We start from the raw sequence: 27,325 nt of genomic DNA, 5'->3' as shown, positions 1-27,325 counted from the left end.
TTACTGTGATGCAGCACAGCGATAATATATATGGCTTTTGGTGATGTTGATGCTGCTGCCGCCGCTGCTGATAAAGACACTTTTTGCCTTTGCTTCGGTTTTTTTTGTCTGGTGTTTTCTTTGGCCTGCATACAACTGCACTTGTTTTTGTTGTTCTTCTGCTATGCCAACGTAATGTTGTTGTTGTGTCGGTGTTGGTGGTGGCATTTTATGTGTGAATTTTATGGCTGCATTAAGCGGTGATGCGTGTAAATTCGGGATTAGCGTGGCAAAAGCAACACAAAACCAAAAAAAAGCCAAAGCAACAAAGTGAATTTTTTTTATAAAAAGAGTTTAACGCAAAAATTGTGCACCTAACGCCAACCTGGTCAATCGCCCAAAACGTGTGTTTTAACGATAAATATTGTAAATAAATAATAAAAAGAATAATGCGTGAGCAATAAACTTTTGAAAGAATTGAAGCGAATGGAATTTAAGTCAGTTGCTTTTTATGGCACTGCAAGCGGGAGGGGTATAATGGGGCATTTTCTTTTTAGCTGCAATAAAATTATAAAATACACAAATTGCTGGAGATAAGAATTTTAATGTCAATTTTATTTACTAAAGGGGTGAGATAGGTTTCCTAGATGTACGAGTACACAAGTACATATATATGAGTAAGTGTAAATTGAGTCAGTCAGGTTGAGGCTATGTATGTATGAATGTACATTGGGCTGCGAACACTAAATGAGTAAGAATAGTAGGTATTTTAGACACGGTTGAGAGAATAAAGAAGATTGCGTATTTCGCTATGTGTAGCACTCGGTTCTAAGTGAATTTGGTAGAATCAGCCTTACAGTTCATGTAATTATATATTTAAAACTTTTTTTATTTACAAACAGCTTTTCTCTTTCTTTTCTCCTTTCTGTTAACTTCTCTATTTATAAGAACCTTAACTAACTTTGAGAAATCTTCGCCATTCACCCCCTGTTTCGGCAGTCTATCAGCTGGATCTGTCAAATTTGCTGATAGCCAGTTAAATGTCTGATAATTGCCAGACCTCTGACATCTTTTCACTATGATTTCGACACTTTCCTCTTTGTCCATTTCTTTATTGTCTACAATGATATCAGATTTTCTGTCATTTTTATTGTATTATGGACGTAAAAGTCGAAGATGATCTCCGTTATCTGGCAGATAAGACACGGTTGCATCGAGCGGACTGTTCCCGCTTCATTTGTGTAATTCGAGGGATTTTAGATCTTTGGCAGCAATCATTTTTGATGTGTAATTTTTTTTTTTTTTTGCTTCAGTCTTTCACAAGCTTAGTCATGGAGCGATACTCAGTTGAACAATGCGTAAAAGTGATCCAAATGTTTTGTGAAAGTGGTTGTTCTACAAAAAGTGTATTTCACGTAATATGGGATTGCACGCTCAGGCCCATTTTCACTTAAACGTATACGTGAACAAGCAAAACTGCCGCTTGTGGGGTACTGAAAATTTACATGAAACACTATGCACTCTCAACCACACACTGGTTGGTGTAGTTTTCCAGCTGGCAAAATCGTTGGACCGTGCTCCTTTGTAAATGATGTCGTTGTCGTGACAGGATGGCAAAATTTTTTATGACCTGAAATAGATGAAATTGACTTGGATAACAGGACAGTGCCACTGACCAACTATCGCATGAAACAGTGTCCCTATTGCGAATTTTCTCTCGAAACAACGAGGTCAAATGACCGCTGAGATCTTGGAATTTAACTCCATTGAACTTCTTGTGACCTCAATAATCCCGTAACGATTCCCGAGTTGAAAAATGAAATTATACTCGTTATAAATGATATACAGCCCGAACTATGCCGAAAAGTCATGGATAAACTTGATACACAGGATGCATAGTGTTGGAAGAAGAGTCGTAGAGGGCATATAATAGGCATGGTGTTTCACATATAAACCATGCACTAAAAAATATGACGAAACAAAGCCAAAAAAAGAGGTAATTTCAACGAATTTTGCTTTGTTTTATTTATAAAAGAAAATGTACGATCTTATTGAATCTCCCTGTAGGAGTATACCAACCTGAGTATATGCGTCATTTAGTATCAACCGTCTTCCAGAGATTCAAATGGGCTCTATGGCCAAATGCAATTTTTTATCTCCATCTTCGGCATTTCTTTTTCAGAAATATTGAGAAATTTGTACCCTTAAGAAATCGATCTCTGCAGCTATTTATCTTATACCGTCTTGTCAACAAAACTAATATAGTAAATCATCACTTAGAGGTATTAACCCTTAGCCCTAGCCTGCCAGTGCACTTGGGCAGATCGTTGAGTGCAAACTGTCATGTCTTACTACTGTGCGGGACTTATTTCCCTTTCTTTCGAGTTATAGGCCCTGATAGTAAAATCTCCTTCTTGTATTAGTTTTAATATTATGTATGTATATATTCTTCTTTTTGATTAGCGCGATAGCCGCTTAAGCGATTTTGCTCGAGTTTAATAAAGCGCCAGTGGGACACACCAAATTAAGCCAAGTCCACCTCCACCTGATCTTTTCAATGCAGCGGAGACCTTCCTCTTTTTCTGATACCACCAGTTGTTACCTCATCGAATACTTTCACAGCTGGAGCGTTTGTATGCATTCGGACGACTGGATCTTTAATAGCAGCGCAATGTCTATGGCGTTGTAAAGCTCATACAGCTCATCGTTCCATCGCCTGCGATATTCGCCGTTGCCAAAGTGCAAAGGTCCAAAAATCTTCCGCAGAATTTTTCTCTCAAACATTCCAAGTAACGCCTCATCGGTTATTGTCATCGTCTAAGCTTCTAAGCCATACATTCGTATACCTACAGTTTTAACCCAACTCCGAACGGCAGATATTTTTTTTTATGAGGAGCTTTTTCATAGTAGAAAGACACTCGGAGCTTTGCCACTGCCTGCCGAGAGGCGACCGCTATTAGAAAAAACGTTTTCTTTATTTTGATCTTCGACCGATATTACAACCTACGTTGTCTCTAAATTTCGAATGGTAGTCACGCACCAACCCATTCGGCTACGGCGGCCGAATATTACTTACTTTTAATAAACAAATAAATGATACTGCCATGGCCAGAACAGCTGGAACATCTACTTACTCAACAATCTTTGGAGGTAGTGTGAAGCAGAAATTCGCTCAGCACGAGAAGCAAAAAAATTAATATTAAATCTAAGCTGTGCTTTTTAGATTCTTGTATATTTGTTTTCACAGCTCTTTTCTATCTAGATGAAAGGTCAGGATGAGTGACACATCTCTTTTTAGTGAACATTTTGGTTTTAAATCCGTTACAAGCTTTGTGTAGTTTCACCCCACCATCGACTCTCTTCAGTGCAGGGCTTGAGATAAATATAGAGTTCAGCACAACAGAATCTGGTAAGTTGATGATTTCCAATGGAATTTAGTGCAAGTTACGGTGAAGTAAACATTTACTTCGACAGTCAAGGGGCAATTAGGGCTATGAACTTGTTGCGGGTGTGCTCAAAATTACTCAGGAAACGCTTGACTGCTCTCTCCCCTTCATCCAAATACTTCGATATCAGGCTCAATTGGGTTTATGGTCACAGCAAAATAGCGGGAAATTGCTGGGTGGATGAGCTAGCTAGATAGAGGACCTATGAGGTGGTACCAAATGGTCCACGTTTCGAGATATTTGGACAATCGTAAGTCTCGAGGGAACTTCCAAGGTAAATAAAGTGCCGCTCCTCTGGAATTTTAAAAGTGGCCCTTCCTGCCATTGCAGGTTAGGTATTAACCCGGTGAGATTTGGTGTTATTTTGAGTCGTTTCCACAGCAGCTGTCTGGAGAATGAGGTTTTATCATCTTAGCACCTTATTTTACATAAAAATAAAATAAATACATAAATAATTGGCGCGTGCATGTCTGTTAGGTATTTGGTCGAGCCCCTTTTACTATTTGTGGCATGCATACTGATGTTGTTCCCCAAATGGAGATGCCTACAGTTTTAAGCCGACTCCGTATGGCAAATGTTTTTTATGAGGAGCTTTTTCATGGCAGGAATGCCATCGCGTTCCGAAGAGCGAGCGCTATTAGAAAAACACCTTTTTCTCCATTCCGATGTTCCATGCACGGAGATTCGAACCTACGCACTCCTGAATGGTGGCCACGCACCGAATCGAATGGTATCGTCTCCTAAGGGTGATCAGTTTTGCGGTACCTCATATGAAGCAGTTAAAGCAATCGTAAATAGTTCTCGTTCATTATTCTTAAGTTCTCATACATAACCACTATCGCTGATCCTTTCTTTACTGTCTTTTTCTCCTTTTGTATCGCAAAGACTGAAAGTTGAATTTTCCGTCCAAGTGGGTCCTCGTATGGGCAACTATAAAGCTTAAGCCTGGAGTAAGTGACTTGAAAATCAATCGTAAAACAACTTTTGACAACGAAAGCTATATCTCATGCGATCTAAATCCAACTCCTCCAAGTCTCTTTTACAAATAAAAAATAGGGAGTTTGCTGGCCAAGTGACGCAATCTAGCCAATAACTCCTGACAGAAATTATGAAGTAAAACCATTGGAATAAACAACAACAGCAATTAGCAATGGTTTTACAATCCCTTTATGTTCAGACACTGTTAGTAAATGATTAATGCCCATACGCGGGACCAAACTGGCAGGGCAAAGAGTTGAGACCAAAACTTACCATGGCGGTACTTTACATCCCAAGAACGTTGGTGAATTGTCTAAATTCTGGGAATATGCAGCAGGGCATATCGCACCCAGCGTAAATGATGCAGACGCAACGAGAGAAGTTGTAACGTGTGATCGCCGCACACAGTTACATGACAAGCGCGAGTGGGATTTTAGGTATGAATGTTTATATGTATGTATGTAAGTACACCTTTATACGCGTACGAGTATACTGCTATATGGAAATGTATGCAATACTCCAGTGCGCATACAATAAATCTATGCGTTGACACTTAACTGCCGTTGGTAAGTCAGTTTGGTATATCGACCGCTGCGTCCCCCACAACAACAATAACAAACCAATAATCATACGGCCTTTGACTGCACTAAGTATGTGTTGGAGTGTGACAGATGAATTACCCCGTTGGGTTGGAATGTATTTTGGTGCGAAATGTGCAGCAGCAGCAGCAGCAGCAGGAGCTCGAACAGTCACGAAAGGAGGCGGCTGACTGTTAGCGGGAAACGTCATAAAATTTGCAAACAAATTGATGTCGTGCATTAAGCAGCCCGCCAGCAGACGAAAGCAAGGACATCAGTGTGCCGGTGAGGGGGAGAAGGCGCGGGCAGCTTGTAAAGTTTTCGGCTTATGCGCCGCACAGCCGAACTTAATCATGGTCAAAATAATGAGATCGACTGGAATGAGTGATGTTTGTGGCCAACAAATGGGCCGACCAACGGCGTAGCAAAAACAATAGCAAACAATCAATTTTTCAAAGGAACGAACGACAATGTCGCATAAGGCACAAAGCAGCAAAAATATTTTCGAATACGAATGCTCGTAAGTTAATGTAAATGAGCGTGTTGGGTTGATGTATGTGGTATGTGTGCGTGTAAATGTATGTATGTATGTTTTGGTTGCTTAAAAGCGATTGTCATAAATCTGCCTTCAAATGGTTGCGCGTATAAATTTTAAATGAAAATGTATGTATGTGCGTTTGTTTGTTTGTTTACGAATATAAATTTGACTGGCCGGTAATTAAGCGTTTCTTTTCGTTTGCTAAGATTTATGGTTAATTAATTTTGCTGTAAGGAAAAATTAAGTTGAAATGATATACAAGGCAAATAAAATGCTGAATAAAGACTGAAATGAATTTTGGAATTTTAGCGCTAAGATGAAAACAAATAAATTGCTTAAAAATTCAATTCAATAGTACGAGTATTGATTTCTTTCCACTCACTATGATTATTATGAAATGTTTTTCGTAATAAAAACTTTCGCAACAACTCGAATTGGAAATCGAGAAATTTTCATATTTATTCGATTCAATTTTTCACCTCACCTGCTCATCTGGTTAATGGCGTGCCTATGTACAAGTATGTATATTAGGGCGGTCCAAAAAAAAAGTTATCTTTATTTAATATTCACCCGTGGTGGGCCCAAAAATGATACCCTACGCTCATTTATTGGGTATGCTGATACTATTTTTGTAAATAAAAAAAAAATAACTATTTTTATAGGCATCCTGAAACTCCGCAGCATGCTACGAAACTGTTCTTTAAAAGAAATTAAAAAAATTAATTAAATAAAAATTAAAAGCACAAATATATTTTCTGGTTTTTGTTCACCTTTTGTAAAACTCTATGGAAAGTAATAAAAAGAAACTAACTGAGAAGATTAAATAATATCGATATGTGTACATATTTTACCAAATTTATTGAACTGTTTTACTAGTTTACAAGTAATCCACAAACAGAATGCTTTTCGCATCCCAAAAAACTGATGCTAACCTTCTTAGCCGAATTCTGGACACGAACTCCTTTCGGAGTCTTTAGCGTTTTGTTTTGATTTAGAATCATGGTGATAGACCCAAGTCTCATCCATAGTGATGCATAGACACACAAAACCCTCTTTATCCTTTCGAAAATGCTCTAAATGTTGCAGATAAAATCGCATTCGAATGTGTTTTTGTTCCGTTGTTAGCGAATGCGGCACCCATTGTGCACACGGCTTTCTGAAACCCAACACTTCAGTCAAAATATTGCTTACACTGTCCAATGCGTTGTATCTTTTCTACTATTTCTGTTGTTGTTGTTGTTTTTGGGCATCCTTGACGTGGATAGTCTACAAGGCTTCTAGGACAACGCACTATGGTCTGAAATTAAAATTTTTTGGCATAAATTCAAAAATTTTTTTTTCTTATTTCAAAAAAATTGGTACGCAGTATTAATTGAGACATTTCAGTGGTCTAAAATATATTGTACAAAAAATTATTTGGATATGGCAACTCTGTTCTAAATATGAGCTTTAAAACATGATGCTTCTGAAGCAACAACAAACTTGTAAACAGTTCTGTAAAATATTGTAAGAAAACAGCTGTTCGATAATAGTTAAACAGGAAAGAAAAGAAATAAATTTATAATGGAAGAATATAAGAAAGGTATCTATTTTTTAACTTAATGAATAAAAATGTGGTTTATTGTGTCATATATGTATAGTGCGGAGTTTTGTTTAATAGCTTTTTTAACCGAAAATTTCGTATTAACCTGTGTTCTGTGGAGTGAAAGTTGTGTGTATTGTCCCGTATTGTTCCAGATTTTTATGTTCGGTGGAAGTTTGAGGTATGTTCTTTAAAATCATGTATGTAACATTTGCCCGTTTTTGCCCCATTTAAGTATATTTGTAATTTTCAGCAACCTTTAAATTCCCAAAGGAAGAAATGCTTGGAGTTTGGATAGAGGGCGATCGCAAAACTAATGTTGTTTTGGATTGGGTTTTTTAAAAAATTAGTCCTAATGAGTTAAGTTTAAAGAAAAAAGATGAAATAAGAAAAAAAATACAAAATTTATTAGCATATGTTGGCGAAAAATTATCAAAATGTAATCGTATGGTTAATAGATTTAAAGAGAAATACCCCCAGTGGGTTTCCGCAACAACTATTATTGAAATTTCTGAAAATGATTTTGAAAAACCCTGTTCAAGTAAAGCAGAACGTTCAAAGGCTAGCTACACAGATGCAAAAGATCGGCTTAAGAGGAAGCTGCCAAGTGATCTTTCTTGTGAAAACAATGACGATGTTGATTTTTTGATTCATGCAGCTACTGTTGCGGCAAAAAAATCAAAACAAAGTGATGTATAATATTATTTTATTATTTATTATTTATTTTAAAGAAAACTGCGCATCAAGCAGAACAAAGCGAAATAAGAAAAGCTGTTACCTCCAAAAATGATTTGCTTGGTACATATAACTTTTTATATTATATTCAAGTGAATTTAATAATTCTGTAACTTCTCTCTCATTTCAGATGTACAGTTAATGTTATTAAAAAAATAATTGTTTCAGTAAAAACATATGTATAAATATTTGGATAATAAAATTATTTGACCACTTTTGCCTATCATATGCAAATTTTTCATTTTATGAAACTAAATTTTTACTATAGGTCCAAGGGAGGTACTCCTAGGGATTGGCCGATTTCCACTATTTTTGGTATCGTCGATGCGTATTACGAGAATAACATATTTACCAATTTTCGTTAAGATATCGCAATTTTTAGAGCTGAAATTCAAAAATTTTTACTATAGGTCCAAGGGAGGTACCCCTGGGGAATGACCGAATTCATCCATTCTTGGAATTTTTCTTAACTAAGTCATTTATAACCTGTGTGCGAAATTTCAATGGCCCAGTACCACTCCTTCTAATTTATGCCAAAAAATTTGAATTTCAGACCATAGTGCAACGTTTAAATTCAGCAACCTATCTTTCTATTGTACTGATTGATGGAAGTCCAATTTCAACATTCCTTCATACATTTCCTTTGCTTTTAAACTTTTCAAAAATAAAAATTCAATCACTTCACGATACTTGATTTTTTCCATTATAGAAAATACTGTGATGACACGTCGATACTAAATGGCTTGTAAACAAAAAATGATTCGACAGATTAAAATGAAACTTCACATACGTTCATACGAAGAGTGGCCAACATAACAAAACATTTTAAAGGTAAATTTAAAATTTAAAACATTTAAGGTAAATTTTCCGAAAAATACTTTTCCATATTCTCTTAATATGGGGCAGCGCGCCAGGAAATGTGCTATGTTTTCAAGCTCGCATAAATTACACATTGACCAAGTTTTATTTTATGTGCCAAATCTGTTGTTATTTAGAGTTACCATGTCACTTCTAGCCCTCATTATCCACATGCTTGATTCTATATCATATTTTTTAAACAAAAATAAAATAAACAACGCGCATCGGTTACGGAATACAGATAAATGTGTATGCATAATTAGTCACTCACAAAACGTTTACTAGACATCAAATATTACTATCTGAAGCCAACTGAGTTTTACTAGGAGCAAAGCAGAAAACTGCGAACTTCGCTTCAAATGCAGCTTTGCAATGCGTGGTGAGCCTTATTAAGCCAAATTACGAGTCAAACACAGGCTAACCATACAAAAAATTTCATTATAGGTAAGAATTTAGTCTTTATTTACCCCGACTTGCTCAGCTTCCCAGCGAATTTACTTATCTCATATCTTTCCCTATCAACCCAAAATATTTTGTTTGAAATCAAATCGTCCATGACGCGAGTCAATTAAATGCGCTCACCAGTGTTATCTACGAGCAGTTTACAAAAATATGTATCTGTATACAACAACAACAAATAGTAATAACTCTTTACAGCTTTAAACACACACGTTTTACGACGCGGACGCTCCAGCGCTCCAGCGCTGGGATGCATTACAAGTGAATGTGCGCAACCGGTCCCCTACACTTCACTTCACTACAATCCATTACACTTCGTTTCGCTTCGGTTCGGTTCGAAGTTCGAAATTAATTTGCAATTTAAATTGTATCGCATTTTAATGAGTTTTAATGATGACCGCGTAGGGTGCGACAGGCACATGCAAATGCGCTCCAAGTAAGCGCTTGCTCAATCAATCCTATGGCACGTATTCATGTGTGTATGTAAGTATGTCTGCTTGTATTTATGTACGTATGTATATATCTATCCAACTATGACTTTCCTGGCGGCCACTTCACACAAGTGCCGTTTTTCCTTTCTTCTACTCCAATGTTCTGTCCGTGGGCCACCCACGTTGAGCTGTTACTGTTGCGCATGTGCAAAACGTTTTGGCAGCCACTCTCAGACGACAATACAGTTGTTGCTTCGTTATTTGTTTTTGTATTATATTTTATGCTCTTCTTTTGTGACAAAATGTTTGAAGTGGCGATCGGCAATGCTGTTGTGGCAGCTTAACTTCATTTTTATGCCTTTCCGTAATTCGACACTGTCTTTGTTGTTGCTGGTAGTGTGTTGGGCTTGTCGCTGTGTTGTGACAGCTCATTACGCCTGCGCAGAAATCATTATGATTATCAATTTAATTAAATTCATCAAGTAGAGCAATACAAACGGAGAATTTCATCGATTCAATCAAACGATTTTAATTAAAATTGCCTGAATTTTCGGGTTAGATTAGCTAATTCAAAATATTATAATTGCAAAAATAAAAAAAATTAAGAGCCAACTTACCATAAGCCACTGAATTGGAATGGTCCAAAAAATGTGTAGCTTGGGCTTTAAGACTTGGAGCTTTTTAAATATACGAATAGCTGTTAGAACATTTTATTTTAATTCCGTAAATAATTATTTACTTTCAACCATTTTAATATACCATACACTCCTCCCTCCTCCATACCTACATAGCAAAAATGAATATTTCATTGTTCGATACAAAGCTGGAAGCCTTTTTCTACGACTTGAATGGAGTAAATATTTTTAAATTCTCATGCAGATTTCATCTTAGGGAGCAGATAGAAGTAGAACGGCGGAATATCTGTCGAATCAAAGGGATGTTCTAACACTGGATGCTGTACTTGGCTATTTTGGCAGACAATCATTAATGAGTCGGGGTATTGCTCTGGTGGATAACCCATGGTATGCCGTTCCACGATTTGAAACATTGTTTCCACGCTCTTTCACAAAGTTCGGCAAGACTAATATTGATGAATTGTTTGAAGGAAAAAATCGAAATCGGAGTCGAAAAATTGCTGGAATAGGAACCCGAAAAAAAATTACATGGAATAGGAAACCAGCGTGAATTGGTTTCAACTTCTACTCACTTTCTTGAAAACGTTTCAAAAACATTTTCCCTTCTCCCAATAAATTATACGTCTCAGAAGCAGTTTCCCAAGAATAATAGAGTAAAAGGTTACGCCATCCCAAGATCATGACATAAGTACACAAAATAAACAAAGAAAATAAGAGGAAGAATAAGAGAAAGTAATGGGAAACACAAGAATGATGGAATAATTCGTGCACACAAAGGTTGTTTATTTTCTATACTGACGGCAATTTTCAAATCGGTCAAAAACAAAGTAGCGGTTTTGTGGATGGCGGCGCCTTGTATTCTCTGATTTTCCAAGGTTCAAGTGAAATTTCACAACTAAAAAAAAAAAAAAATGTAGCACATACAAAAGCTATAATAATCCGAGTATAGATTTTTTTATATAAAAGAGAGGTTCTGCATTCGAAAGGAAAGGTTTTTCTCGCTGACTTGGACTTAGTTGGCAGACTTTGTTTGCTATTAGAGTTTGTGGAAACTTTATTATTTAACGGAAACTTTGGAGCATCTATAAGCATAGACACTTCACAAAGAAACTTTTAAGCTGGTGTGTATCGGAAGGTCTATGATTTTACACGACTTAGCGAACAGCTTCCAGTCAGAAGTCTTTGCCCTCCGATACACTTGTAAATTAGTTCTCTTTTCAGAATGTCACTAGACAGTATTGTTATATTTAATTGAGTAAGCAAATTGGCTCAGTAATGGTAACATCTAGTTCAGCAGTGTGAAGAGTATTTCATGCTGCGGTATTACCTTGATTGTACGAGTAAAGACGGGAGTAGTGTAACCATTAATGGCTGATGAGCTGACCGGATGGAACACACCCACTCTGTATTTCACAGAGTCAGAAGAGATTTTTGCGCCTGTGAATAGATGAAGCAATCGGATCTCTCAACACTAGTTAGGCCAGATTAAATGTAAATGGACTTAATGATAAATCTAATGGCCATAGCTGAAGCACAATATGTTCCCCAGAAGAGAACTGAGAACTTATTTAGCTTCACAGTAATATATTTAGTATCAATATTTTGCAAAAGATGTTTCAATACAAGAACAGTACTCAATAATATAGGAAACATAGAAATTTTAAGTGCATGGTGATCACTACAGTTCACTTTTCGTGGAAGGAAAACTAGAGGAGTTAAAACAATCATTATTACGGAGATGCCGAAAATGGCCTGATAAATTAATTAGTATGTATATCTTTTTATTACAATTTTCGGATAATATTCGAAAGCAGAAACACCATTCTTTTAACTTTTAATTTCCTTGAATGGGGAGACTGTTTGCTTGTGTTCTTGCTAGAAAAGATTATCTGAGTACAAACATGCACCCCCGAAATTTTTGCGAAGACACCAAATATTAACAAGTTTCTTAACTTCAATTATTTTTTATAAAAATATCGTTCAGTAAAGGCATAATAAACCAAGTTTCAAACTTTGTAGAAGAATTAAAAAACTCAGTGAATTGTCATTAAAAAAAATTGGGTACGCAGTTTTATAGCTCATTAAATTTTAGTATTTAAAAAAATTATTAAAATTTGTTGTTATATTTTGATAATATTTTCCTTGACCATGATACGCATTTCCTCCATATAAAAAACATGTCTGCATTCGTTATATGAAGAAAATGCGCACTTCAATGGGAAAAAGTATGAAAAATCTTCGAAAATTTTCGGCTACTTCAAACTTTCATTTTATTATACTGAAATTGAGTGGGCTATAAAACGACGCGCTTAAATTTCTGTCAAATATTCTGATAAATACGTAGATGACATAGCAATTGTCAGCAAAAACATCCACGCCCTAACCAAAACCTTCGCTGATATTGAAATTGTTGCTAGTAAAATTGGTCTTAAAATCAACGAAGATAAGACGAAATATATGATGATGTCCAGACAAAACAAACCAACATCAGGTAAACTGAAAATTGGTGATTTTTCTTTTGAAATCGTTGAATCCTTTACCTATTTAGGCTTTAAACTGAGTAGAGACAATTCAATGAGCCTCACCATCGATGAGAGAATTCTAGCAGCGAACAGACCGTATGCGTCGTTAACGAAACTCTTCAAATCAAAACTACTAAACAGACAATGCAAATTGACTCTGTATGAAACCATCATTAGACCAGTATTATGCTATGCAGCTGAATCGTGGACGCTAATTGAAGCAGATAGAACAAAACTGCAAGCCTTCGAACGAAAAGTACTCAGAAGAATTCTCGGAGCAATCAAAGATCACGGCGAGTGGCGGATAAGATGGAACGACGAGCTAGATCAACTGATAAAGGGAGAAAATGTTATACGTTTCATCAAAGCGCAGCGGTTAAGATGGACGGTACGAGGGCGCAGAAGAAAATCGTAGAAGCCAGAGCGTTCAACACTAGAGCAAGAGGAAGGCCGAGAACAAGATAGACCGACTAAAAAGAGGACGACATCAAGAAACTTAGGATAACGAACTGGAAAAAAGTCGCAAGTGTTTGAGACGTATGCAGCGGGTCAAAGCTCACAAAGAGCTGTAGAGCCAAAAAATGGTTCTTATAAAAAAGTTTGACATTTTGATGAAAATTTTTCCGGGACTGTATAAGTCGTAGTAAAAAGTAAAGATCAAGACGATTTGCTAGGAATGATTTTCACGATAATTACAATTTTCTTATGCAGTTCTTCGTATTCGAATTCAAAAGATCTTATCGAGTTCTCCTTCAAAGGCCTGAAAGGTTCTCCTTTTCAGTTTTTATGTTTTATGAAAGAGACTTCGGGCATGGCTTCTTCCATGACTAAAGTTACACTGCGATATTTCGAAAAGATCTTTGTTATTCAACCTCATGTCCTAGGCAGGAGGAGTATGAGGTTACATCCATGCATTGTACTACGAGGTGTGCTCAACAAATAAGGTGAAATTTTATTTTTCTCAAAAAATATTTATTTATTCATCAATTTCTATTTTATTTAGTTCAAAGTAGTTCCCCTCAGATATAATACACTATTGCCAGCGTTTTTTCCAATCCTCGAAGCAGTTCTGGTATGCACTTTTTGGTATGTCCTTGAGCTCTCTCAACGATTCGGTTTTTATTTCCTCAATTGTGAACGGGAAAAAGTCGCAGGGGGGCAAATCTAGTGAATACGGTGGCAGAAGCATGATAACGTTGCTGTTTTTGGCCAACTAATCTCTTACAGGCAAAGATGAGTAAGCAGGTGCATTATCATGATGCAAAATCAATGCAATTTTTCACACATTTCCAGGCGTATTACTTCACGCAAATGGCCTACAACTTCAACTTATTTACCGTACCACCTTGTGGTAAGAACTCCTGATGTACTACGCCATGGTCATCGAAGAAAACAGTGAGCAAAACCTTGACATTTGATCGAACTTGGCGTGTTTTTTTGGTCTTGGCTCCTCTGGACTCTTCTATTGGGGCGATTGGGCTTTGGTTTCGATGTCACAACCATATATCCATGATTTATCACCAGTTATGACCCTTTTAAACAAATCTGTATCATCGTTGACGTCATTCAACAATTCCTGAGCGTTGCTCATCAGACGTTGTTTTTGCTCAAAATTCCGCCATTTCGAAACGAACTTCGCTGACACACGCTTCATGCCCAAAATTTCCGAAAAGATTGCAGGGCATGAGCCAACCGATATACCAACATCCTCAGCCACTTACCTAATTGTGATTCGACGATACTCCATAACAATTTTCTTCACTTTCTCAACATTTTCATCGGTTGTTTATGAGCTGGGGCGTCCAGACAGAGCGTCGTCATTCCCGACCTTTTGTGAAAAGCTTGTACCACTTCTCAACATTTTTTTGACTCACAGTACCCTCACCATATGCCACTGTCAACATTTGAAGCGTTTTTGAAGTGATCATTTTTTACACAAAATTTTATGTAACTTCTTTTAAACATTTTTTTCGTTAGCAGAAAATCGCCGAACACGCAAAACATTTGTCTTATTTACATCTTTCACAAACAAACTAAACGTGGTAAATTGCTAAAACCGTGAAGATATTTGCGAGACGAATGTACCAACATAAAAAAAAAATTATAATCGAAAGTCGAATGCACGTAGTCCGCGAAATTTGAAAATTCACCCTATTTTTTGAACACACCTCGTATAACATATACAAATTTATAGTAGTGTATCCTTTCTAGTCAATACTTGATCGAAAGATTTGTTCAAGAAAAAGTAAGCATATGAGTAAAAAATAGCAACAAATGCCAGTATTTTTTTAATCGCGGTATAGAGCATTTCTGCGAAAGCTGAAAGTGTTTTCAATTCCAAGGCTACAACTATAAACAATAGTAGATTATTAGGTACGTGAATACCAATACCGCTCATCCTCGTACGCCATCAATGCTATTGTATTTGCATGTGACTATCAATGTGAGCATCCATTTTATTTTTTAATTTGCCGATTCGCCGATTTCCCAATGCAAGTATCCGATTCAGGCTGGACATGGCAAAACATCTCAAATATCCTCGAGTTTATAACAATCCGCGCTTCTCCAATGACTTGACGACATTTTTATTTGTTTTTCAAGATATTAAAGCGTTACATTTTTATTACTATTCGAAAGGAGTGGCGTATGGAAAAAAAGCAAAAGCCAAAAAAAACCGCTAAATATTTCCCAATTTCATGACAATCTATTCACAATGCGGCAATTTTATACCACTACGTTATTATGCGTTAATGTGTCAAAGTGTTATTTGCTTATTTGTTGGTTTGTCAGAGAAAAGGAGTTGAGCTACATAGTTGACAGGCGGTTAAAGAGGGTGGAGTATCACTAAAATTGGTTTCAGCTAAAGGCGTACATTAAAAATTTAACTGGACATGCGTGACGAGTAACATCAGACACACATACACATACACATACAGAGGCACCCATACCCACAATGAGTGGTGACAACAGCTGTTGGCCGAAAAAGTGTTATGAAGAATGGGTTGATGTTTATTGTGTGCATATAGTATGTATGTGTGAGTGTGTGTTTCGTTGCAATTGGAGCTGGCTGGTGGGTTGGTTAATGAATTAAATGTGGGTGAGTTCAGTAGAAAAAGCGTAAAGAACTAAGGTAGGTACGATATTAAAGCATAAATAATTGTATTTAATTTAATAAATCGTTTATAATGAATGTTTATACGTACACACTCAAGGGAATGTCTTGGGAGTGGAAGCGTATTTAGTGACAATTAAGTACCCTGACTCGTTTTCCATTAGCTATCATTTTATTATTATTTGTCACTAAATTTATTACTTGACCTTTTTTAATGTAGAGAAAAAAGCATTAGTTCGAGCTCCTTGAGCATGTCAATTCAAAAAGACTTGCGATATTGGAAAAATTCAGGAGAGCAAATGTTGTGTGAAACTTTAAAGTCACTCTTTGAAAATAATTATGATTTTGAAAGTTGTATAAATGCATAAATGCAGCTGCTGTGTAAAGTGATTGGGTATCCGGCTGGAAGTTTTACAATTAGCATAGCATGGGATTGCCTCAGGTCTGTTCTGTAGAAGCTGTCTTGAGGACGAAATGGAATCATCTCAACACCTTCTTCTCAGCTGTCCTGCTCTCGTCTGGCAAAGACTTAGACATCTGGCCTCTCACTTCTTCGCTACGCCTGCGGATATAGAGGGTGTAAATATCATAAATTTGGTGAAGTTTATCAGTAGCTTGTTGCGGCTAACTACGAACGCAAATCAGCCACCGTCGACGTCGTCGTAAAATGTATGCTCATCATCGTCTCTAATCCCAAGGTTTCTTCTTCCTTCCCTTCTCATTTCTCCTCTCCCATGTATGGCATCACAACGGACGAACTTTCAATATTTATCCAAGTGTGCCCTTAGCTAGGGCAGCCAACCTAACCTAGGTCGATTGGGGAGCCTACTATAATGGAGATATCATCTGTGCTTCTGGGTGAGCTCGTTTAGGAGTTTATCTATTTATTTCAGCTTGGTAGCTCGTAAGGTTTTTTAGCTCACTTTAATCTCAAGCGCCAAATTATAGGAGGATTTATAATTTTTGCAAATGGCGTCGTAGGTCTATCATATTTGACTCTTGTGAACTAGACCGCTGCAATATACAAATATACAAGCAATGGAGCACGTAAAGCACAAAATAGAGACTTCCATCAGTTAAAATTATTTTCTTTATTTGGTCAAAAAAATTAGTTCAAAAGCAAAATCGGATGATTCATTTTGCGTAATTAAGTGTTTTTTTGTTTTGACTGATTTAGAGTCGTTGAACTCAAAAATGAGTTTAATTTCTTTTTCCAAAGACGAGTTTCCGACAAGTAAGCAAAAAATTTGTTTTATTGTTTTTTTGGCTTTATTATCAACAAATGGGTTTATTCATGATTGTAATTCGGTAGGGTTTGGATTCGAAACTCACAGTGGGAATGAAACACCAAAATGTTAGAAAAAGTTTTTTCTAATAGCGGGCGCCCTTCGGCAGGCAATGACAAACTGCTGAGTGTATTTCAAGACCCACGCCACATATTGCAGGAAGAGTTCAGGATGTAAACACGTAACGTAGATTGAACGCGCCAGTTATATAGGTAGGTAGGTGAAATGGTTGAAGTGCCAATTTGGCACTCCTCAAGTAGCACTGAAGCGTCGTTTTGATACCATTATGAGGCCTCGAACAGGCAGATATCTACAGCCAGCGAGATCTGGTGATATAATGGAGAAGATTGATGGGATTTAGGTTGCCGCACTGCTCCAGGTTGTCAAAGAAAGGAGCTCTCAGTGATCTTATTCGTCTAGCTGCCAAACCCGGATATTTACAGAGAAAATGCTCAAACAGTCTCCTTCTTTGAAAGGTCCCCACAGCTTCCGCAATGGGGGTTAAATGGTAAACCCAGCTTTTCCGCGTATGTGCCGATCGTCCAGTGACTGGTAAACACAGCTACGAGTTTGGGAATTGAATGGCGAGGAGTCCAAAGGACTTTCTGGGACCTTCGTATATTGTAGTGGGGCCAAAGGGTTTTCGAAATAGCACATAAAGAAATGGAGCTCCATCTTTTCTGCGCTTTCCTGAGAAATAATTTGTACAGTTCCCCTTTAAGAACTATCAGGGGGATGCCGATGACCGGGTAGGAGGTCTCTGAGGCCAATTCAGTCCCTTCCTGGCAAGCTCATCAGCAATTTCATTTCTCTCTATGTTCCTAGGTCCGAGAACCTAAAATCTACCTCCAAGGAACCAAATCATCAATTCAGGGATATCTGCATACAAATTTATTTAAAATAGTTTCTAGACAAAGCAGTACTTCGACACTTGACAATAGAAAGTCTAAGTAATGTGGCTACCTCACCAGTGTCAGGCTTAAGGCCGGCGGGCCAATTAAAAGGTCAAAAAAATCGATTTTTTTTTTTTTCCTGAAATCAATAGCTTAGATATTCAAGAACATGAGACACAAATTTTCAGAGTTAAATTCCAAGTATTTGCAGAGCTACAGAGCCGAGCGTAGTACGGCGTCGAGCAACCGTGCGCTTATTGTTGTAGTGCTCCGCCCATTGACCATTGACTTTGAAGCGCGTTTTCTCGGCTTTTCATTTTCACGATTTTACCTAATTTATGTACACGATTGCAAAAAAACTAAACGAGCTATCCATTTCATTCAAAATGCGTTATCTTCAGTATTATTTTCTCTTCTATGTGAACTAAAAAAAACATCCAAAAACTTTTTTTAAGCGACTTTTTTACCCAGTTGAAGAGTTTTTTTTTTCCTTGAAAAACCACTTTTTTTTCTACCTTCCCCAAAAAGTCGAATTTTACGTGTTTCTCCCAATTTTCTTAGTTCACATCGAAGATAATTACATCAAAATTAATAATCTTTTTTTTTTTTTTGTTTTCAGATGAAAATTGCAAGTTGTATCTTGTACAGAAGTTGGATACTTCAGTGGCAAGGCGCTCTGGGAATCTATTGATAACTCGGCTTACAATATATTATTGGAGATTGTACAAATTTTTTTTTTTTAGTTCAAATATATATTAAACTATCCCCAAAACTTCATTTGGCTAATTGTTTTTTTTCTCATCCTACAACGCTTCGCGAAAACTACTGAATTTAGGACATCTAATTGGCCCGCCGGCCTTAAAAATCCAAGCTTGAGTGAGATTTCTACAGTTTTTAACATTTAAAATGAACAAAAAGGATTTAAATGTATGCGACAGAACCGTTACAGCCATCAAGAAAGACAAGAATAATATTTCTGGCAGCTTCCGACTTGTTTTGTAAGAGCTTGTGCGAGGCCTTCCGTCATATTTCTAGGAAAATATTCAATTTACGTTGTGTGTGTATGTAAGTGCGCCTTTATGTAAAATATGTTCATGAATGTGTATATAGTCGTACACATACATATCTACTTACAAATGTATACATACATGCAAGTGCATATTTTTTATAGTCAAAATCTTTACATTCATTTGCGCAATTACAACTTAATTAAGCAAAAATTATTAAGAAAACGAATGCATTGCTGTGTTGCTTTGCTGCTTACAAAATTACAACAATGAAACATTAGCACAACAATGGACGTTCATAAGAAGCGACACGAATGGCTGTCTGCACAAGCAATAATTTTGCACACATACATACATAATTATATATGTATAGTACATATGTATGCTATAGAGTATGGCCAGAAATTGCTTGGTTGGCTCTTCAGCGTTTTTTGGTTGCATGTAATTAAAATTTAACGAGCTTGTATAACATGCACTGACGGCAAGAAAAACGAAAAACACACTACTACAAGGCATAATATCCTCTACCTCTACATATATACCTACCTATGTGTATATGGGGTGTGTAGCCAAGTATGCCCCAGCTGGTCATAATGGCCCACCCCGTCGCACGGACGTATGAAACACGTAACACTTGCATATGTATGTACGAATATGTACAAGTGCAATAGGAAATAGGAAAGCCCACATACGTTTGTGTGTATGAATGTATTCCTCAGCAGTTAGTCAGTAATGTGGCGGCCGTTTTGGTTCGACTTTTGCATATTCATGCCAAAGTCATAAAGCAACTTGTTTTGCATGTTAACAAGACACTTTCGGCTCGCGACGTAATGACCAAATACAGCTATGCAACAATGACAACAATGGCAATAATAGCAACAACTACAACTACAATTAAATTACGAAACGAAATTAAACAAAGAAATGGCAATGGTTAGAGGAACATTAAGCGTAAATGAGTGAGTACTGGTGAGCGGCAAATGAGCTCGAAAAGCACATAAAAATTCCTTAATGAAATAAACAAATTTATTAGCAAAAAAACATTACTACCAAAAGAGTATATATCTATAAATAAAAATAAGTGCATTTAAAAAAATGAAAAAAAAATATATTAGTTGAAGTAAATGGCAATAAAAGGAAGAGAATTACATACATACTTATGGGTGCATCCATAGGTAGGTGTGGAAGATGTGCTGTAACTTCGCATTTTACTGTCACATAATTAACCCTTTAATGACCGAATCGAGCACTACCATCCACCCCCTTTTTTAGAAAGCAATGCGCATTACTTTGATAAGCTATTCGTGCGTGCTTCGATGCGCTAATAAAATTTATATATCCTGTACGAAAACCTGGCCGCACCTAAAGTTATATAATATTAGGGGAACTGAGCGTTAAGTACGTACGTAGGTAGTCTAGCTTAAGGCGTTGATCCGTTTTCGTGGGTTACCCCTAAAAAATGTCAACACGATGAAATGTCATTCAATCGCATAATGAGTAAACAAAACGTGCAAATATTGCTTTTAATAGCAAACAAATAGCATCGTAAAGCGCAAATTGACTGTTAATTGAAATTGAAAGGAAGGCATGGAACCTTTCGGAATTTTATTAGCTGCTTTCATTACAAAATGTTGCAGTGAAGTGCGCGTCCTGGTACAAAAGCAACATTCATTTAAAACCTAGGCATTTTTGGAGTATAAATTTTAGTACCGTTGTAATATGGTCCTGGACGCAATGTTACTGCGGAAGGTTGGTGTTCCCACATCAATGCTGATTTTTCGGAACAAACTTCTGACTTGAGATTAGTTTAGATTAGACGGTTGCACTTCATTCCGTTGTGGTATCATTGAAGGAGAAAGTAGAAGCAGGAAAAAAACAAGTTAGAGCGGTGTTTTAATGGTGATTATTGACCCTCTCGCGCTAATGGTAAAATTCAAGGGTAGTAAAAGAATGGGAGTCAAGAGGCCTTAAGGGGGGATTCTACTGTAACAATCAAATTTTCATGGATTTTGTTTTCATACTTGTATTAATTTAATTAGTAAAAAAAAGTTTAGGGTTACATAAACACAGGTCTTGAGTGTACAAAAAAATTTTTTAAATTTATTTTCATTTCAAAATGGCAGCTGTACAGCCGCTCCCCCGAAACGCCTTTTGAAATCTGCCCACACTGTCGCGCATTTAAAAAAAATCTGAAATGAAAAAAACCAAATTTTTTGTATTATATATCATTATTTTTAGTTGTTAAGCCTATTACTTGCAAAAAAAAAAATTTTTTGTAAAATTTTTGAAGTTTTTTAAAAAATCGACATTTTTTTGTTGTCATTTTGTTATTAAAAAAGGGGTTATAAATAATAAATTTTTTCCCACCATAGCTTTAAAAACTAGTAAATATTGTTAAAAATATACTGTCAAAGTTTGAGCTTGATATGTTAATTTTTCACGGAGCTGTGATGTGGGCAATTTTGAAAACGTGGTTTCGAGAAAAACACGCTTAAACAATTTTTCATACTTACAGCTTAATCAGCTAACATAACATTTCGTCTGCTCTTAATATTTCATTATCCTCTTCAAGAAGAGCCTCTGTACGAGCTTTTCGGGCTTCGTGGGTGGATTCAGAGCGACGTTTAACCTTTTTCTTCTCACGACGATTGTGGACGAAAATCGCATATTCATAGCATATGACCGTAAACCGCTCGAGCGCTCAGTTTATACCTGCTTTGCTAAAACTTTTATAACTTGAAAACTATTCAAGATTTCTTTTTAAGATTTTCATGGAACATTCTGGAGTTGTTTCTGAGTATGTTTCAACAAAAAGTAAAAAATCGATTTTTTTTAAGTTTTACAGTAGAGGCCCCCCTTAAAACGAGACGAGAGCAGGCAGTTGAGGAATAAGCGGAGCGCTTATGCCACCTCCTCCGTCAGACAGCAGGAGCCAAAGGGAATTGAATAATACCACGTTCCTAAGTTGGACAATGCTTGGTTACAATCGAGAATTGTAGCTTTGTTAGTCTTAAAAGTTCCCTCCAATGCACGCGCAGCCGGAAGGACTTCACGACCCTGCAAGTTAGTGTTCTTCCTCAGAACTTACTGAGTTAACATTTATGTAGATCACATTTCCAAGAGCAGGCCTCAGGTAACGACCGTCCAATCTTCCATTTGCACGATGAAGCTACCACGCGGACACCTCTGCCTAAACAGCTCAACAGCCAAGCGGTGTTGCTCAACAGCTGCGAATACCACATTTAGATTTGTGTTAAGCATTAGAGTAGTAGTGGCTCAAAGGGCCCCACTGATTCCAATGAGATTGGCACTCCCTCACGGATATTTTTGGATTCCATTGGAAATTTGCCAGAAGGTTCTTCGCACGATGGTAAAGAATAAATCAATGCTGAACTCTATGTTCATGTCAGACGAGGTCTATTTTGAACAAAATAAGTAGTAAGGTATATTAAAAAGCAGAAGTGTCGAATATGGAGTGATTGCAAGTAAACATTTTTTATGAGACAAAATTGCACTGCAACAGATACTGGATACCGTTATTTACAAATGTTAAAATATTTTTGTTTCCAGAACTCTGCAAGTTTATCATAAGCTTGCCTGTATTGTAACGAACATTTCATGATCAAATTATTTCCAAGAACTCCCAACGCAAATAAAAATAACGCTGATTCTCTACATACTTATTATATGGGGCACAAGCTTAGCCGAAGCGGAAGTTTAAGCCAGAAAACTAGACGCGTTATAAAAACCAGGAGCAAAAGAGCCCTGCTAAACTTGGTTTTCGTCCATTAGATAAAAGTTGGACCGAAAAAGAAATAAATCGAATGATCTTCAATCGTTTGAGTCATCAGTCAAAAATAAAGGCTAGTCGCAAAACTAGTGAAGATCTTGAGTATGCCTCAAACTACCCACCTAAAAAGGTATATAGGAAAAAAGTGGTAAAACTACTTTAGGGGTAATTTCTCCTGAATAGACGTTAACCCTTTTAAATCAATCCAAACATAATTCAATTTACGCCATTCAGACGCACACTTCGGTCAGCTCTTCTTTTCGAGGAGGTTTCTTGTTTGCCACCCTTATTCCACGCGAAGTAGTTCTTACTTGCTTGCTACACAAACGTAACTGCATACATACACTCTAGTATTTATGTCAGCCTGTCAGCGAGTGCACTTTATTAGAACGCCACTAAGTCTAACGCTACTTAAGTAAGTCCACCATAACACTTTGTGTGCAGTATCTAAATTTTAATACTACTCAGTGCACACGCACAAGATTACTTACAAGCATAGAAACTTATTTATGTATGTAGGTACAATGTTCTAGTTAGCTCCACTTTGGTGCGGCATGCCACATGCTCGTGCTCGCCCCACCATTGCCACCAATTTATGCGTTTTTGTCACGCGCCAATTCATTCGTATTTTTGTTGTATTTTTTACTAGGAAAAAGTCGCAAGGGGGAACTATTTCAATGTAGCGTAATAAAGGAAAAACTAAGGCATTGAAATTCCAATCATATGTTGGTGCCTCTGAACTACTTCGAAGCTATTTCCTTGATTAGCTAAGGGTAAAGAGGATGAGCTTATCCTTTTCGGAGTTTACTATTGATGGTATTGGTTTGTATTGAACGATTGCTGGTGCTACTTGGTTAATTTAAGAGTTATTTAGAGTGTAAAAAGGTGTATTTTTTTTTAATTACAAAAAAATATTTGTATTACTTTGAGCGAACCGTATAAATGGATAATAATACACAAAGTAGATTCTTCATATCACAGTGAAGCCATTTGGAACAGAAAAATAACTTTCTCAAATCTAGTTTTTTAATTTCCGAAAATCGTGTGGGGAGATGTTTATATAACCTTAACAGATCTAAAGACTTCGACTCCTTCAATTTGTGATCGGCTGTTGCAGCCCAAAAGTCAAATAGAAAGCTCGGCAGCTTACATAAGGTTTCAAGATCGGAGCAATGTTATGTTCAATTAAATAAAGAGAGGAAGTTCTGGAAGGAACACTTCTTTAACTTATTAAATAGCAACTGCAGTGGTAATCGCAGAGTCTATGAATTCTGGTGGAGTAACAATGTAGATGTGGTCTTAATTAGATTGGCCGCTTGAAAGTGGAACCATATAAGAAAATGTCGTTGAAACAGGCGCCTGTGTGCTGTATGCTGACAGTTATGATTTGGAGGTTGTAAGAGACATCTGTTTTTACGAACCAACATTAACACCGATAAAAATGTCATTCTTAAATTCCAACGGAGTGCTACTTTGGACTAAGTAGGGAATTGAGTTGTAAAGTCCTCTCTCGACGAACAAAACTAACACTTTACAAGGCTCTCACCATGCCCATCCTAGCGTATGGTGCAGAAACATGGACGATGACAATATCCGATGAAGCGACGCTTGAAGTGTTTGAGAGAAAGATTCTGCGCAAGATTTTTGGACCTTTTCACGTTGGCAACGGCGAATATCGCAGGAAATCGATGGGACGATGAGCTGTATGAGCTTTACGACGACATATACATAGCGCAGGGAATAAAGATCCAGCGGCCACGTTGGCTGGGTCATGTCGTCCGAATGGATAGAAACGATCCGGCCCTGAAAGTATTCGATGAGGTCCCAGCTGGTGGTAGTAGATCAGGTGGAGAAGGACTTGGCTTCACTTGATCTCTAGCACATAAGATTTGTTAACTTATTGTTAGTTTCTTATTCAAGAAAGATTCCGTAAATAAAGAAAGAAACATAAACTGCCTTATACACAGTAATTCCTGTAAGTTTCATAATGGGATTATAAATCCGTAAAACACTGATCGAGTAAAGCACAAGCATACTTAATCGGCGCTTCAAACGATTTCCATGCGCGTTAAATTTAGTATTTACTATACAGCGCACGCTCGATAACGTGAACTAATTCAAACCAAGGCAGTTCACGTTAACAAAAGTGTTCACGTTTTGGAATAGCCAAAAAGACTAAGTAAATATATTTTTTCACATTTCAATTCACATTTTATTCTTGTTTTCGTTACATATTAATTGAAAATGAAGTCATACGATGGTTTTATTTAAAATAATCAGTCATTTTTTCTTTGTATCTTCTGTTTTTCTAAAACTTAAAGCACAACTTTTTCCCTTAACCGTCTGTGTGTGTCTGAATGTGCTATCATATCATTTTGATGGACGTCTTCATGACCAGCCCATATTAACGCCTTGTTGAAAATGTCAACTGTCTTCGTTTCATTCATGAATGGCTGGTAACGTGAATTCAATCTGAAATTTTTAATAAAAAAAAGTTTTTCAATAACCCACATACTTATCTTTGAGCATATCTGCGAACACGAACGAACCTCAGGATTTAAACTACTAAGGAGATCGACGGTGTTGCTCATCAAGGTGCGAAGTTCAGCTTCCCATTTTTCTTTTAAAACCGCCAACGGAACATTATCTCGGGATCATCATTGTTTACCGCAAAATTTAAAATACTGTTCCAGCACTTAGCTAATGTTGCTTCACCAACACGAAACCAAGCCGCTTCCAAAAGATTTATAGCTGTTTTTAAGCTAATTTTTTTTTTAACGACTAGAGCAAATCATACTTTGTCGCTGCTATTGAAGCTAGAAGGCTGTTTCTGTAATCCAACTTAGTGATTTTTATTGCATTCTGATTCATCGGTTGAATGAGGGGAGTAACGTTTGGTGGCATAAACATTGCGGAAATTTGCCCATTCTCCGTTGTCAGTTCAGCTTCATTTGGGTGAGAAGGAGCGTTGTCGATTAGGAGGAGAGCTTTAACTGGTAAGGCTTTCTCGTTTAACAACGATGTAACCTTAAAAAACAACCAGTTAACCTTAAAAATCGGACAAAACTTAAAAGGAATATTCACCTGTGGAACAAATGACTCATGAAACCATTGCTTGAAAATAGCCGACGTCATCCAGGCGGATTTCGAGCTCTTATAGTCGGTGGAACACTGAAAGTTTTTAAAGCAGCGTGGATTCTTCGCCTTTCCAATTACCAAAAGCTTAAGCTTGTGGAATCCAGTGGCATTTGAACAGCATAAAACGTGATTCGCTACTTCTTGGACTTTACCCAGGGACTCTCTTCTCCAAACTTCACGCGTATGCTTTCTCTGGCAAGAGTCTCCGGAATAACCCCAAATTATCAGCATTATATAACTGATCGTTTCACAACTCCAATTCGGCCATTTTAGCTTTAAGTTTTTCTTTAAACGGATCCACTGAGGTTGCGAAGACAGTTTTTCGCCTGATATTTTAAGAAGACAAATACCGTACCTCGTCTTGAATCCTTGGAGCCATCCATCACTAACGAAGAAGTTTGCATCATTTTCTTTAAATTTTGCATGCAGTGTTTTTGCCTTTTCTTTCAACATTAGAGCACTTACTGGCCAGTTTTTATCTCGCATTCGGATAAACCAACGATAAAGAACTCTCCCCATTTTGGGCAACTCTGAAGAACGAAGTGTTTTTCTATTTCCAGGCCCGCAATACGTCTTGTTTACGCATTTTAAAAGCACTTGCTTTTTCGCTTTAATGTTGATTTAGCAACATTACATATATTTCTTTGCTAAAATCGTCACAAAAGAACCTTTTTTAAAAAGCCGAGAATTTTAGCCTTTTGTTTTAATGTCAAGCACACGGGCTTTTAAGAACTCATTTTCACCAGGAAACATTGGGGGTTTGTTCACGTTTTAAAGTAGTCAATGCACAAATCTGTCCGTTCACGTTTTGGGGTGTTCACGCTTTAGAGCGTTCACGTTATCGAGCGTGCGCTGTAATATTTTATAGCCAGAGAAACTGAAACCTAAGTATCGGAAGACTTTTAATTTGTGCAAATACTATAGCGTCGTATGCCAATTAGAACTGACACTTGTGAACTGGGCAGCTGCAGTATGTAAACAAATAAGCAATGACTCAAAATATTTTTTTATTTAGTAAAAAATTGATTAAAAACAAAATTGGATGATTAATTTTGCGCCGTCTTGTAATATTTATAATAATTTCTAATATAGGCATACATCTACATGCATGTGTAAGTGTGTATGTACACATATGAAATACATATCTTCATACGCAGCCGTTGAGCCCCTTCTTTCTTAGCTCCTTGCCTTTTGAAACATCTGTTGCATTTCCAGAAAAATATTTCTCAATTAGACATGCTACAGCAACGGAGCATAAAAGTATAAAGCGAGCTGTCAAAACATGAAATTGATCACAGCCCATTGGGGATTTGTGGGTGTTTGAAGAAAGCAGTGGAAACAATGTCGTTGTAGGTATG

General features: G+C 37.0%; 1 protein-coding gene across 1 annotated transcript; it reads right to left on the bottom strand.

Annotated features, from left to right (window-relative positions):
- On the bottom strand, nt 1–26,198 carry LOC128867080 (uncharacterized). The gene is made up of 5 exons (XM_054108177.1): nt 26,106–26,198; nt 25,914–26,033; nt 25,722–25,856; nt 6,711–6,816; nt 1–227 (listed from the first exon to the last, which is right to left on the bottom strand). The coding sequence occupies exons 1-5, from the start codon at nt 26,196–26,198 to the stop codon at nt 1–3; spliced, it is 681 nt and encodes a 226-aa protein (XP_053964152.1).
- Nucleotides 26,199–27,325: the final 1,127 nt, after the last annotated feature.

The sequence above is a fragment of the Anastrepha ludens genome, chromosome 6 (genome assembly GCF_028408465.1).
Source record: "Anastrepha ludens isolate Willacy chromosome 6, idAnaLude1.1, whole genome shotgun sequence".
Classification (NCBI taxonomy): domain Eukaryota; kingdom Metazoa; phylum Arthropoda; class Insecta; order Diptera; family Tephritidae; genus Anastrepha; species Anastrepha ludens.
Note: the sequence above shows the minus strand (reverse complement) of the source record. Positions and strands in the feature narration are given on the sequence as shown.